This window comes from Babylonia areolata, chromosome 26 (assembly GCF_041734735.1).
Source record: "Babylonia areolata isolate BAREFJ2019XMU chromosome 26, ASM4173473v1, whole genome shotgun sequence".
NCBI lineage: Eukaryota > Metazoa > Mollusca > Gastropoda > Neogastropoda > Buccinidae > Babylonia > Babylonia areolata.
The window spans coordinates 20,233,434-20,248,959 of NC_134901.1; the positions used below are offsets into that span (position 1 = coordinate 20,233,434).

At 42.2% G+C, this 15,526-nt stretch overlaps 1 protein-coding gene across 1 annotated transcript in view; it reads left to right on the forward strand.

The window, feature by feature from the left end:
* The window catches only part of LOC143300187 (TBC1 domain family member 31-like), a 42,232-nt gene extending 26,739 nt beyond the window's left edge, over positions 1 to 15,493 (forward strand). Inside the window, exons 17-23 of the mRNA XM_076613746.1 lie at positions 1,614 to 1,749; positions 4,897 to 4,989; positions 5,752 to 6,009; positions 11,083 to 11,160; positions 12,917 to 13,064; positions 14,702 to 14,779; positions 15,143 to 15,493. Of these exons, the coding sequence (XP_076469861.1) occupies positions 1,614 to 1,749; positions 4,897 to 4,989; positions 5,752 to 6,009; positions 11,083 to 11,160; positions 12,917 to 13,064; positions 14,702 to 14,779; positions 15,143 to 15,282 (931 nt within the window). The 3' untranslated portion in view covers positions 15,283 to 15,493. The remainder of the gene's footprint in view (positions 1 to 1,613; positions 1,750 to 4,896; positions 4,990 to 5,751; positions 6,010 to 11,082; positions 11,161 to 12,916; positions 13,065 to 14,701; positions 14,780 to 15,142) is intronic.
* Positions 15,494 to 15,526: the final 33 nt, after the last annotated feature.

Consider the following 15,526-nt stretch of genomic DNA (forward strand, 5'->3'; position numbering starts at 1 on the left):
TCTTCATTGATTTTAAGAAGGCATTTGACAGGGTCTGGCATGCAGCTTTGTGGGCTACCATGAATCTGTACAACATCAACGCCAACCTGATTAGACTGATACAGCACCTCTATGACAAAGCCACCAGCGCCGTCTACCTCAACAATAGCATCGGGGACTGGTTCAGAACCACAGTCGGAGTGAGACAAGGCTGCCTACTCTCCCCAACACTCTTCAACATCTTCTTAGAAAGAATAATGACTGACGCACTGGAAGAGCATGTAGGAACAGTCAGCATAGGCGGCAGAACAATCACAAACCTACGTTTTGCCGACGACATTGATGGACTGGCTGGAAAAGAAGAAGAACTGGCAAGCCTGGTCAAACATCTAGACAAAGCCTCCACATCGTATGGAATGCAAATCAGTGCGGAGAAAACCAAACTGATGACTAACAACACCAACGGCATCAGCATTGACATCAAAGTCAACGACGAAAAGCTTAAAACAGTCCACAGCTTCAAATATCTGGGAGCAATCGTGTCAGATGAAGGATCTAAACCAGAAGTACTCTCGAGAATTGCCCAAACAACAACGGCACTCAACAAGCTGAACACCATCTGGAACAACAAAAACATCGCTCTCAGCTCAAAAATCAGACTGATGCGTTCCCTGGTTATATCAATATTGCTCTACGCCTGCGAGACTTGGACCCTGACTGCAGACATCGAGAGAAGAATCCAAGCTGTCGAGATGAGATGCTTTCGTAGACTACTTGGCATCTCCTACAGAGACCACATCACTAACACGGAAGTGAAGAACAGAATCCAGCAAAGTATTGGACCCTACGAAGACCTTCTGTCCATAGTGAAAAAACGCAAACTTAGATGGTATGGACACATCTCCCGATCATCTGGTCTTGCCAAAACGTTCCTGCAAGGCACCGTACAAGGAGGCAGAAGGAGAGGACGGCAGAAGAAGAGATGGGAAGACAACATCGGGGGGTGGACAGGCTTGACGCTCGGTGACGCCCTGAGGAAATCAGAAAACCGTGAAGAGTGGAGAGGAGTGGTGGCCAGGTCAGCAGCGGTGCCCCAACGGTCTGAACCCAGACTACGGGAGAGGTGAAGGTGAAGGGGTGAAGGTGAAGTAATAATGATAATAATAACAATTCAGTTTGTAAAGTGCCTTTCCATGTAAAACATGCTCAGTGGGGCTGTGCAGTGTAAATACCGACTTTAAGAACATGAGATGGAAAAAAGAAAAACTTATGTGCGTAGCCCTTTGCAGTCAGCCAACCAAACACTCAAGCACAAATTTATACACACACACAACACACACACAAACAAACACACACACACAACACACAACACACAACACACACACAAACAAACACACACACACAACACACACACACACAACAACACACAACACACATACACACACAACACACACACAACACACACACACAACACACACACACACAACACAACACACACACACACACACACACACACACAGTCATCACACTCATCAAATGTATCCCATGAAAAACAAGTGAGCCAAAAAAAACCCCAATAATGCAGTACCATATCCAAGGCTTTTTGTGAAGTCTGTAATCGGCATCATCCACAGGCTGGTGGCCATGCACCGAGAGACCAAGCTGAAGGAGCTACAGCTGCTGGATGCAGCGCGCCGAAAATTCCTCCACTTCCAGAAACAGCAGCGTGAAGCGGAGCTACGTCGTCTTGACGACGAAATGCAGAGAAAGGTATGGTTGATCAGATTGTTGTGAGCTACCAAAAGTTCCTCCACTTTCAGAAACAGCAGCGTGAAGCAGAGCTACGTCGGCTTGACGACGAAATGCAGAGAAAGGTATGGTTGATCAGATTGTTGTGAGCTACCGCAAATTCCTCCACTTCCAGAAACAGCAGCGTGAAGCGGAGCTACGTCGTCTTGACGACGAAATGCAGAGAAAGGTATGTTGATCAGGTTGTCGTGAGCTACTGCAAATTCCTCCACTTTCAGAAACAGCATCGTGAAGCAGAATTACGTTGTCTTGACGACGAAATGCAGAGAAAGGTATGTTGATCAGATTGTTGTGAGCTACTGCAAATTCCTCCACTTCCAGAAACAGCAGCGTGAAGCGGAGCTACGTCGTCTTGACGACGAAATGCAGAGAAAGGCATGTTGATCAGGTTGTCGTGAGCTACCGCAAATTCCTCCACTTCCAGAAACAGCAGCGTGAAGCGGAGCTACGTCGTCTTGATGACGAAATGCAGAGAAAGGTATGTTGATCAGGTTGTTGTGAGCTACCGCAAATTCCTCCACTTCCAGAAACAGCAGCGTGAAGCGGAGCTACGTCGTCTTGACGACGAAATGCAGAGAAAGGTATGCTGATCAGATTATTGTGAGCTTCCGCAAATTCCTCCACTTTCAGAAACAGCAGCGTGAAGCGGAGCTACGTCGTCTTGACGACGAAATGCAGAGAAAGGTATGGTTGATCAGATTGTTGTGAGCTACCTGCAAATTCCTCCACTTTCAGAAACAGCATCGTGAAGCAGAGTTAGGTTGTCTTGATGATGAAATGCAGAAAAATGTATGTTGAGTGGATTATTGTGAGCTCACCTTTGTTCTCTTGACAGAAGAAATGCAGAGAAAGGTATGTTGATTGGTTTGTTGTGAGTCAAGCTATGTTGTCTTGACGATGAAATTCAGAGAAAGCTATGCTGATTGGTTTGTTGTGAGGTAACCTTTGTTGTCTTGAAGACTAAATGCAGAGAAAGAAATGTTGATTAGTCATTAGTTCACCTTTGTTGTCTTCATGACTAAATGCAGAGAAAGATATGTTGATTAGTTTGTTGTGAGTTAAGCTATGTTGTCTTGATGACGGAATTCGGAGAAATGTATGTTGATTGGATTGTTGTGAGCTAACCTTTGTTGTAGTGACGACAAAATGCAGAGAAAGGTATGTTGCTTTGATTATTGTGAGCTGTTGTAAGCTGTCGTCTTCATGATGAAATGCAAAGAAAGGTATGTTGATTAGATTGCTGTGAACTAACCTTTATTGTCTTGAAGACCAAATGCAGAGAAAGAAATGTTGATCAGTTTGTTGACTACGAAATTCAGAGAAAGATATGTTGATTGGATTGTTGTGAGTTGGTTGTCTTGAGGACGAAATGCAGAGAAAGGTATGTTGACTGGATTGTTGTGAGCTAACCTTTGTTGTCTCGAGGACAAGTTGCAGAGAAAAAATGTTGATGAGTTTGTTGTGAGTTAAGCTATGTTGCCTAGACGATAAAATGCAGAGATAGGTATGTTGATCAGATTGTTGTGAGCTCACCTTCGTTGTCTTGACAACGAAATGCAGAGAAAGGTATGTTGGTTGCATTGTTGTGAGCTGACCTGTGTTGTCTTGACGACAAACTGCACAGAAGGAAATGTTGATTAGTTTGTTGTGAGTTAAGCTATGGTGTCTTGTGATGAAATGGAGAGAAAGGGGTGTAAATTGGATTGTTCTGAACAATTCTAGGTTGCCTTGATGATGAAAAGCACTGAGAGATATGCTGATTAGATTGTTGTACACCATGTTTTACTGTGAGATAACATTTGCCGTCTTGAAATTGAAATAGACGGGTGCAATAGCCGAATTGTAAAAGCGTTGGACTTTCAATCTGAGGGTGTTGGGTTCGAACCCACTTCGTGTGTACATGCAAGCAGAAGATCAGATACACACGTTAAAGATCCTGTAATCCATGTCAGCGTTTTGTGGGTTATGGAAACAAGAACATACCCAGCATGCGCACCCCTGAAAACGGAGTATGGCTACCTTCATGGCAGGGTAAAAACTGTCATACACATAAAAGCCCACTTGTGTACATATGAGTGAACATGGGAGTTGCAGCCCACAAACGCAGAAGAAGAAGAAGAAATTGAAATGTAGAGAAAGATTGATTCAATTGCTGTGCAATTCGTTCCGCTGCGTGCATGAGAAGAGATTTCAATGTGGTGAGCCTGTGCATTGTTTTTTTGTTTGTGGGCTGTTGAACTGAAAAACAGGGAGACGAACTTTTTTGTCTTGATGATGGTGTAGAAAAAAAGGTATATGATGTGAACAGCAGCATCAGCTTGATATCATGTTGAAAAAAAAAAAAAGACTGCATTTTCCCAATGAAAGTACATGGAGAAAAATTATATAGCACATAGATAAAAAAAAAAGGATATATATCCAACTTCATTGACTCAGTGTTGATACATAGAAATGGTATACAAATATGAAATAACTGTGTTTTCCCAATGATAATGCATTTAAAAACGTTTACAAATGACAGCATTGTTTCACCGATGATATACAGAAAAAAAATATTGATAGGTACATTATTACAACTGATCTCCAGCTGTGTTTGTGGGAAAACAGTAGTTTGCATGGGCATCTTCTACATTTGTCAGTTATTGTATTAAGAAAACGACGGGCGCAATAGCCGAGTGGTTAAAGCGTTGGACTGTCAATCTGAGGGTCCCAGGTTCGAATCACGGTGACGGCGCCTGGTGGGTAAAGGGTGGAGATTTTTACGATCTCCCAGGTTAACATATGTGCAGACCTGCTAGTGCCTGAACCCCCTTCGTGTGTATATGCAAGCAGAAGATCAAATACGCACGTTAAAGATCCTGTAATCCATGTCAGCGTTCGGTGGGTTATGGAAACAAGAACATACCCAGCATGCACACCCCCGAAAACGGAGTATGGCTGCCTACATGGCGGGATAAAAATGGTCATACACGTAAAAGCCCACTCGTGTGCATACGAGTGAACGTGGGAGTTGCAGCCCACGAACGCAGAAGAAGAAGAAGAAGAAGTATTAAGAAAACAACAAAAAACAACAACACAATGTGTGGAACTGATTCCCTGTTCACACAGGCCTTGCTTCGAGACCAAGAGACCCAAGGTGCTATTGAGGAAGCGGAAATCAGGAATCTGGAACTTCAGCTGCAGAAGAAAATGTTTGAGCAGGTGAGAGAGATGGACACTGACAAGACAAAACAAGACAAGACAAAACCTTTATTAATAAGGGTAATAAGGAATATGCTGTTTTTTGCGCTTTTTGTTGTTGTTGTTGTTGTTGTTGCTTCCAGCCCCCCCATCCTGAAGAGGGACCCTCCACTGAGTCTTCCAAACACAATAAAAGTGATCAGGCTCCCTACTTTCTGACTATTCCACCCTCCACTGAGTCTTCTTTATTTAGTGTGTTTAGGAAAATCCCCGCACTCAAAAACCGCAGTCGATAATACAATGAAAGAAATATCCAAAATTTTTGTCCATGGATCTTTGTTAAGGAGGAACTTTGCCCCCCGTGCACAAAAACCGCAGTAGGTAATACAATGAAAGAAATATCCAAAATTTCGGTCTATGGACCTTCGTAAAGGAGGAACGACGTAATGTCATTACCAGCCAACTTTTGAAGGAGACTGAGATGTAATTTAATTTTTCTTTTCCTTTCACTCTTTTTTTTTGCCTCTCCATGGGAACCCATGGCAATGAGAGTGTTGTCCTCTGGCAAAATTCTGTAGAAATCCACTCTGATAGGTACACAAATATATATATGCATGCACTCAAGGCCTGACTAAGCGCGTTGGGTTATAGCTGCTGGTCAGGCATCTTCCTGGCAGATGTGGCGTAGCGTGTACATATGGATTTGTCCGAAGGCAGTGACGCCTCTTTGAGAAACAGAAACTGAAAGTGAAACTGAAATTTCTGTCCACTGGGGACTCCCAGGAGCTGCAGAGAGACTATGAGCTGGCCTCGGTGGGCCTGCGCTCGGAGCAGGAGGCGGAGCGCAAGCAGGAGGAGCTGGAGCAGCGGATCCACCGCCGGCTGCAGGAGGCAGAGCGAGACCGGGAACTGGAGGTGCGCAAGATGATGCAGCAGAGGCTGGCCGGCGCCACGCAGCGCCACCTGGACATGAGGGCGGGGAAGGAGATGGAGCACCTGCACAGGGCGGGGCAGCTGGAGAGGGAGGCCAGGAACACGCAGGTGAGAAGGGGTGGGTGGGCGAGAGGGGGTGTGGGAGGGGTGGTGGTGTTCCCGGGAACCATGCAGGGGTTTTTGGCGTGAGAGATTTTTTATTATTTATTATTATTATTATTTATTTTATTTTTTTTTTTTTTTTTTTTTGCTTCCTATCTGAGACAGTTATATTTCCATGAAATGAAAGGGGCAGGGAAGGGCTGCGTTCGGGAACAGGGACTGGCATGAGCAATCTTCTTTTTTTTCTCCCCCTTTTATCTGAGACTGTTATATTTCCATTTCCATGAAATGAAAGGTCATCTCTCTCTCTCTCTCTCTCTCTCTCTCTCTCTCTATATATATATATATATATATATCTTTATCTTTATCTGTCTTTATCTATATATATGTACTTTCTCTCTCTCTCTCTCTCTGTCTCTGTCTGTCTGTCTCTCTCTCTCTCTCTCTCTCTATATATATATATACTCTGTGTCTCTGTCTTTATCTATATATATGTACTTTCTCTCTCTGTCTCTGTCTCTCTCTCTGTCTCTGTCTCTCTCTCTCTCTCTCTCTCTCTCTCTCTCTATATATATATATATATATATACTCTGTGTCTCTGTCTTTATCTATATATATGTACTTTCTCTCTCTCTTTGTCTCTCTCTGCTTCTCTCTCTCTCTCTCTCTCTCTCTATATATATATATATATATGTAAAGAGAGAGAGAGAGAGAGAGAGAGAGAGAGATACACAAAATAACTTATACGAATGTAAAGCGAAAAATTTGAAAGGAGATTTATTGGTAGCTGCCAATGAATCCCAAGTATAAAACGATCACACAAGAAAAATTAATGACAATAATGATGATAATGATAATGATCATCACAATCATAATAATCACAAAAATCGTAATCATCATTATGACCAACATAATCACAATCATAATAGTGGTAATGATGATAGTAATAATAATGGTAATAATGAAAATCAAGAGAAGTAGACGGAACCTGGCATGAACGATATCAGCAGCACTTTTTTTTTTTTAAATCTTTTTTTTTTATTTTTTATTTTTTATTTATCAGCAGCACTTAACCCATTCCGTGTTCACAAGCCGTCAGCTGATGGCCTACACAAACTTCCTCTCCAGTGTCATAAAGCTGTCCAGTGATAGTGTGGGTAGAGCTTGGTCTCCGACCGAGGATAGGCACTATATAAGTATCCATATCAATCAATCGATCAATTCCTTTTTTTTTTTTCCTGCTTCATCGCTTCATCTGAGTTTGGTTCACTCAGGACTGAAAAGACTGGACAGTTGTTAGCTTTAATGTGTCTGTGGTATGAAAAAAAACTATTTTAACTCACTCAGTACGGCCAGTCCTCTCTTCTCCTCTACACAGACCCCTCGGATGTCCAGTGGGTGTCTGAATGACCCAACCTTTAGCTTCCGTCGTCAGAATTGTGGTATTCTTTGTCAACATTCACGTCTTCAGTATAAGAGCCTTCCGCTTGCAATATTTTGATGATGGTAATTGGGGTGAAACGCTGTTAACGTCGTCTCTTTCGCCGTTCGTATGGAGAGAGTTAACTGAACATACTTCAAGAGAAGGACCTCTTTCATCTCGATAATGAATTTACTAACTGGACCATATGGAAAGGGGGTTTTCCCTCATACGCAAAAAGAAAAGAAAAAAAAAAGGCGTCAGAAACTTCTGTCAAGCAGAGACAGCGGTCTGTCTCAGTCAGCAGAATGACAGTACTTTGCAGGTTGTGCAAATGATAATGGATGGGTGTAACAATGGAAATGGATATCTCTTGTCTTCTTCTTCTTCTTCTTCTTCTGTGTTCGTGGGCTGCAACTCCCACGTTCACTCGTATGCACACGAGTGGGCTTTTACGTGTATAACCGTTTTTACCCCGCCATGTAGGCAGCCATACTCCGTTTTCGGGGGTGTGCATGCTGGGTATGTTCTTGTTTCCATAACCCACCGAACGCTGACATGGATTACAGGATCTTTAACGTGCGTATTTGATCTGCTTGCATATACACACGAAGGGGGTTGAGGCACTAGCAGGTCTGCACATACGTTGACCTGGGAGATTGTAAAAATCTCCACCCTTCACCCACCAGGTGCTGTCACCGTGATTTGAACCCGGGACCCTCAGATTGACAGTCCAACGCTTTAACCACTTGGCTATTGCGCCCGTCTCTCTTGTCTTATGAATCATTAGAAAATGGTGATGACAACAACAGTGACAGAACTGACAGCACCATTCAACCCTTGTTCAGTCAGGCTTTTGAAATCAGACAGCATTTTTGGGTGAGCAACAGTGACTGACATGGTGATGACAACAACAGTCACAGAACTGACAGCACCATTCAACCCTTGTTCAGTCAGGCTTTTGAAATCAGACAGCATTTTTGGGTGAGCAACAGTGACTGACAAGGTGATGACAACGACAGTGACAGAACTGACAGCACCATTCAACCCTTGTTCAGTCAGGCTTTTGAAATCAGACAGCATTTTTGGGTGAGCGACAGTGACTGACATGGTGATGACAACAACAGTCACAGAACTGACAGCACCATTCAACCCTTGTTCAGTCAAGCTTTTGAAATCAGACAGCATTTTTGGGTGAGCGACAGTGACTGACATGGTGATGACAACGACAGTGACAGAACTGACAGCACCATTCAACCCTTGTTCAGTCAGGCTTTTGAAATCAGACAGCATTTTTGGGTGAGCGACAGTGACTGACATGGTGATGACAACGACAGTGACAGAACTGACAGCACCATTCAACCCTTGTTCAGTCAAGCTTTGAAACAAACAGCATTTTTGAGCGACGGTGACTGACAGTGAGAGGGGCAGAGTGTGTGCTCATGGCACAGAAAGAGAGAGAGAGAGGAGGGGGAAGGAGTGGTGTAGGTGAGGGGTCATCGGTCAGTTTGAGGGCGTGGAAGAGAGTATGGATGTCAGTGAGCTGTTGCTTTCGTTTGTAATGTCGCAGCCAATGATCTCTGAGTTTGCAAGAAATGCAGGGTTGAAAGTGCAAAGGACGGGAAACATGTGTTTTTTCTATTTCTCACACTTTTTGTCACTGATTAGATGACTGATTTGACGGGCGCAATAGCCAAGTGGTTAAAGCGTTGGACTGTCAGTCTGAGGGTCCTGGGTTCGAATCACGGTGACGGCGCCTGGTGGGTAAAGGGTGGAGATTTTTACAATCTCCCAAGTCAACATATGTGCAGACCTGCTAGTGCCTGAACCCCCTTCGTGTGTATATGCAAGCAGAAGATCAAATACGCACGTTAAAGATCCTGTAATCCATGTCAGCGTTCGGTGGGTTATGGAAACAAGAACATACCCAGCATGCACACCCCCGAAAACAGAGTATGGCTGCCTACATGGCGGGGTAAAAACGGTCATACACGTAAAAGCCCACTCGTGTGCATACGAGTGAACGCAGAAGAAGAAGAAGAAGAAGATGACTGACTTGTTTATAGAGGAGGCAGATGGGTATGCACACAGCAGGAGTGAGTGAGAGATAATGACAGAGCCTTCCCTTCTGTTGTAATTTTTTTTTCTTCTCATAAACAGCATTGATTTTTGTTTTGAATGCTGTTATTTGCAATGATGATACTAATGTGAATTCATAAAACAGCTATTCTCAGAAAAGAGATCTTGGTGCTTTACATAATGGGTACACACAAGAATCAAGAATCAAGAACATTTAATCCTTTCACCTCTTTTGGGGGCATGGGGGATATTATATAACAGCAGTAGTATTTTACACCAAAATTAAACATAAACAATTAAATTAACATAACTATTAGAAACAGAATACAAACTATATGAAAGACAACATAAATGATGATAGTATTTTTCTGGTATTAAACCTCAGGATAGATTGCTCATCTGCGTTGCTCATCTTTGCAACATTACTTAAGTTTAACCAAATTGTCATGGCTGCATGAAATAAATTACACAGAAAGCCTCTTCCAACAAGAAAAATTAAAAAATTGTTGGCCTTTTTTTTTTTGCAGACGTTTTTTTTTTTATCATAAAAAAAAAAAAAATTAAATTACAAGTCCTATGTCATAACCATGTAATACATCATTTGATTACACATATTTAAACGTAATTTTAGATAGAAAATTTCCTTTTACATAAATGCACATACACACAAATACACAGACACATACACACCCACACAAACACACACACACACACACACACGCACACACACACAGACACAGACACACACACACACACACACACACACACACACACACACACACACACACACACACACACACACACACACACACACACACACACAACACTAGAATAATAGATTGGCATGGGGGGGGGGGGGGTCCTACATTAGTTTGAAGAAAGAAAAGAAGTGTGTTTTCAGAGAAAACTTGAATGAATTGACAAGAAAACACACCATTTATACAACATTGAAGTGTATGTTTATGTTTGTTTGTCTGTGTCTATGTTTGTGTGTGTGAATCAGTATCAGAATATTCAGAATCATCAGAATCATTTATTTGTCATGAAAACCGTGTGAATGGTTCATAGACACATGTACACACACAAAACAACAACAACAACAACAACAAAACAAAACAAAAAATCACCCACTACTTAACTAAATGTAAGGTGTTCTATTTAAAACATGATGTGTTCTTTGAAACATTCTTATATGAATTTTGCAAGTCGGGGTTGTACAGGGTCGTAATTACACCATTGATTCACTGTATCATTATCATCAAGTTTTGTGAATTCAGGCTTTATATCTGTTAAGAAAACTTTTCGTAAGTGTTCATATCTAATACATTTGTCTAGAAAATGATATTCATCTTCTAATACATAACATGTTTTGCATATTCTTGCATGTTTTTTCTGTGCCTGTGTGTCTGCCTCTTTCAGTTTGCAGATCATGTGTGCTTATACGAAGTCTTCATATAGTGGTTCTATGCTCAGTTTTTCTGGAGTTCTTTAGAAACATTATTGTAGAATATTAGATTAATTTTCGTTTTTCTGCTTTCTCCAGAAATTTATGTACCAACATGTGTGTGTGTGTGTGTCAGCTGGCTAAGCTGGTGAACCAGAACCGGGCACTGGAGAGGGAAGTGCATGACCTGATGGGGCGTTGTCAGGACGACAAGGTAGGGAGCATCTCACACACTTGCACAGCTCGCTCACTGTGTTAATTGCGACTCTTGTCATTCAGATGACACAGTTAGCTGAGGTCCCCTGTGCAGCAAGCACTTGGTGGACAGAAAAAGAACCCATGGCAACATAAGTGTTGTCGTCTGGCAAGATTCTGTTGTTGAAGAAATCCACTGTGATAGGTACACAAATGTAAATGCATGCAGTCTGGGCATGACTAAGTATGTTGGGTAATGCTGCTGGTCATGCTTGCTCACGTATACGTATATGGAACCACTTTTGTTCTACTTTGAAAATGTCATGGCCACTTTCATATTATGTCTATGCATTTTTTTTATTCATTTTTTTATGGTTACTTTATTTTAGATATATATATGCAGTATAATCATTATGACTTTATTGAAGTCTGCTGCTGACCTCATTAAGAAGAACAAAAATTGCAGAATCAGCACTTGTTTGTGCTGTTGGTCTTGGAACCATGGTGTCAGAACAGCAACAATCTATGATAATTAAAAAAAAGAAAAAAAAAAAAGATCAACTGGCTCTCAAATCAGGCCATCGTACAATAGCAGTTTATGCAACAGGAGCACTGAATTTCCCAGTGGGATGGATGCCAGGGGTCTTTCAATATAAATAGCATCCCTGCCTTTTGGAAATTCTGTGCCAGAAGTTTCCTCTTTTCTGTTGCTTTCTTTCTTTCTTTTTGACTCACTTGTGTAAACAAAGTGAGTCTGTGTTTTAACCTGGTGTTCGGTTGTCTGTGTGTGTGTGTGTGTGTGTGTGTGTCCGTGGTAATCTTTAACATTGGCATTTTCTCTGCAAATACTTTGTCAGTTGACACCAAATTTGGCATAAAAATAGGAAAAATTCAGTTCTTTCCAGTCATCTTGTTTAAAACAGTATTGCACCTCTGGGATGGGCACAAAAAAAAATTAAAAAAGAAGCCTAATTATATGCAAACTGCATTTACTGTTATATTTATATTTTTTGTATTCTCTAAACTTGGCACTTTGACCTCTTATTCTGACACAACAACAAGAGGAGTCATTATTATCACTTTTTGTTCAAACAGGAACTTCTTTTGCTAAGCATGGAATTTTTATTTATTTTGCAAACGTTTTGGTGCAGATAGTAAAAAAGGGAAATTACTCTGTAATTAATGCTAGGGGACTTAATTTATCACAAGTGAATCTTGAAGGCCTTGCCTCTCTTGTTTTTTTTTTTTTCCTTCCTTTTCTGTTGTCAAATTTTCTGCCTTCCCTGCCCATTCTCTTTTCTTATTTTCTAGGAAGCCCTGGCACTTGTTTCTCTCTTTTCTGCAGTCTGATGATATGCCACCTTTGCTGTTTAGCCTTGGCAATTAGGTAGTGTAAACTAAAAGACTGGGATTGGCATTAGTTGTCCATTCTGCAGTGTTAATTGCCTATTTTGGCCTTTTTTTTGTGCATGTTTTTGTGTGGTTCAAAGTTGTTTTTTGTTGTTCTTTTTATAATTAATCAAGGGGTGATAAATTAAGAGGGGCTGATATCCTAAGCACAGATAAACTTTAAGGAGATTTATGGTTAAGATATGTCATGAACTGTGTTTTTCAGGTTTTATTTCAGTTTTTTTTTTCTTTTTAGATGTGACAGTTTTGTGTTTAATGCAGTGGATTTTTTTAATATATTTTTTTTTATCAAGTTGTACAGTTCTCGTATGGCTTAGTCGGCTGGACTTTAAGCAACAATGTCATGTCACGTCATGTCACGACAGGAGCATGAAACAGAGGCAGGGCTGGCAGAACTGGCGTTAGACAAAGAGCAGCGAGGCAATGACACTGTTCGTCGACTGGAGGCCATGGAGACCGAGATCATGACTGGCCGACAGCACACCCGCAGTCTGGCGACTGGTGCCGGAGATGGTAGGTGGAACATAGTTTGCTTTGGAATGAGTAAGCAATGAGGCCAAGAGAACATAATGATTAACAAATAGTAAAGAGTGGTAACTCTCTCAGTTCACAAGGTACACAACTTCCAAGTCAATGCTGCTTGTGCTGCCGATTCATCCAGCACACAGGTAAATAACAGGTACACTGGAACAAACCCAGACACTTCCTCTGTTATTGTTTGTGCTTTGAAGTTGAAGATGACCATGGCTTCAGTGTCAAATGGAGGTTCTGTGACTGTGGGTCTGGAGGTGGTTGGTGAGGTCAGTCTGGGGCCAGGGAAGCTCGCCCACATGTCCGGGTAAGTGCAGGAAGGTGTTGCTGTATTGTAAGCGGAGGCAGCTTTTGCTGTGCATGCTGCACATTTCCTCAGAGCCTCTGCGGTGCGTCTCTTTTCTGCTGTGTATGATTCTTCAGTATTATCTTGCTTCACCAGCTTGTGCGGTCCAGGGCAAGCTGTTCCCAGCTACTGGGATTGATGTTGAGGTGTTTCAGGGACACTTTGACGGGCGCAATAGCTGAGTGGTTAAAGCATTGGACTTTCAATCTGAGGGTCCCAGGTTGGAATCTCGGTTAACGGCGCCTGGTGGGTAAAGGGTGGAGATTTTTACGATCTCCCAGGTCAATATATATGTGCAGACCTGCTAGTGCCTGAACCCCCTTCGTGTGTATATGCAAGCAGAAGATCAAATACGCACCTTAAAGATCCTGTAATCCATGTCAGCGTTCGGTGGGTTATGGAAACAAGAACATACCCAGCATGCACGCCCCCGAAAGCGGAGTATGGCTGCCTACATGGCGGGGTAAAAACGGTCATACACATAAAAGCCCACTCGTGTACATACAAGTGAATGTGGGAGTTACAGCCCACGAACGCAGAAGAAGAAGAAGAAGAGGGACACTTTGAGTTTAATGACCTGTTCGTTGACGTCCCGAAGGTTAAGTTATTCAGGGCTGCGGTCTTTGTGAGTCATGGTAAGTGCTGGCTTTTATTCTACACTTTGGACAGGCATTTGTGTTTTGTGTAGTGGAGACCCCTGTACACAGGGTGGGGACTGCATGAAACAAGTGCACAGCATCTGCTTGTCTGTTATCCTCAAAAATAAAGAATTGTCTTGTCATTCGCAGTGTATGTATGTTTGTGAGGTAATTTGCTGATTATAGAACATTGGAATAAAACATGTGATGGTGTAAAAACTAAACTCATTACTCACAGTAATTGTTTTTAGCTGTCATTGTCAGTATCAAAAACACTGCATACATTTTAATACTTGCTCAGTAGTGAAACATGACTTTTTAGCTTTGATCATTAACAGAACATGCAAACAAGGTCTTGGAAATCAACCTATGCCCAAACTTAATCACGAAGTTGCCTGGAAATTTTGTCTCAAGTCATGTCCCTTCCCCAGTTGTTTACACTCAGTTGAAAGGTCGAAAAACCAGTTTGATGAATTGGGATTCAATGCCCAAACTGTGCTTGGGCATGGGGCAGAACGAGTCAAGGTTTGTGGGGAGGGTGGTTTCTTGAATGAATGTTTCTGTTAAAATGACTGTGATCTCAAATGCTACTTTTTAAAGATCATTTTTTAAAATCTTTTGTTTTAACTCCTCAGCTCACAAGCTGTATGGTCAGGATTCAACCCAGGGGTCTGACTTCACTGCAGAGTATGAAGATGAACGTCCTTCCAGAGGTAAGCAATTTTTTTTTTTTTTTTAAATGATTGTGATAAAAAGCATGTTTAACAGTGTATACTTCTGCAGCTGATCTTATACATATTAGTCCAAGTTTCAGAATATGCGAGGAAAAAAACTTGTTCAGGATGGGTTGATTAGGATCGGGAAAATGAATGGCTCTTATTTCTTTTAAAAAGAAGTGATTTTGAAGGCAAATTTGACTGTTGCAGAAGCGTATAGAAAACTTTGTTGTTCCATCTTGTGAATGCATGCTGTCGGAAAACAAATCTCATATCCATCATGTGGCATTTACTCTTGTGTGTGTCTGATTATTTCTGTGCATGTCCACTCTCCCATGCTGCTGTCTGCCACATTTTCAGTGAAGTTTGAGCGGGATAGGCAGATGTTCGACCACCAGGAGATGGAGCTGCTGAAGGAAGTGCGACGCCTGAGGCAGAAGCTGGCCACCGACAACCGCAGCAAGCAGCCACCCCGCCCTGGGTCTTCCCAAGCGTGCTGACTGGACGCCGGTGTACAGTGACTGTGTGTGTCTGCTGGGTCTGTTTTTCCCCATGCATTTTCCTGCCTCTGACCCTACCCCCGCCCCTCTCCAACAATGCTTTTGCAAAGGTTGAACTATAGCATTGGAAATCAACACCAGTTGTCTCCCTCTACACTGACCTTTGTACCTGTATCTTTTTGCCAGAGAGGAGTGGGGGAGAAGGGGGGGGGAAGAAGAAAAAGAGAGAATAAAGACAGGAGCA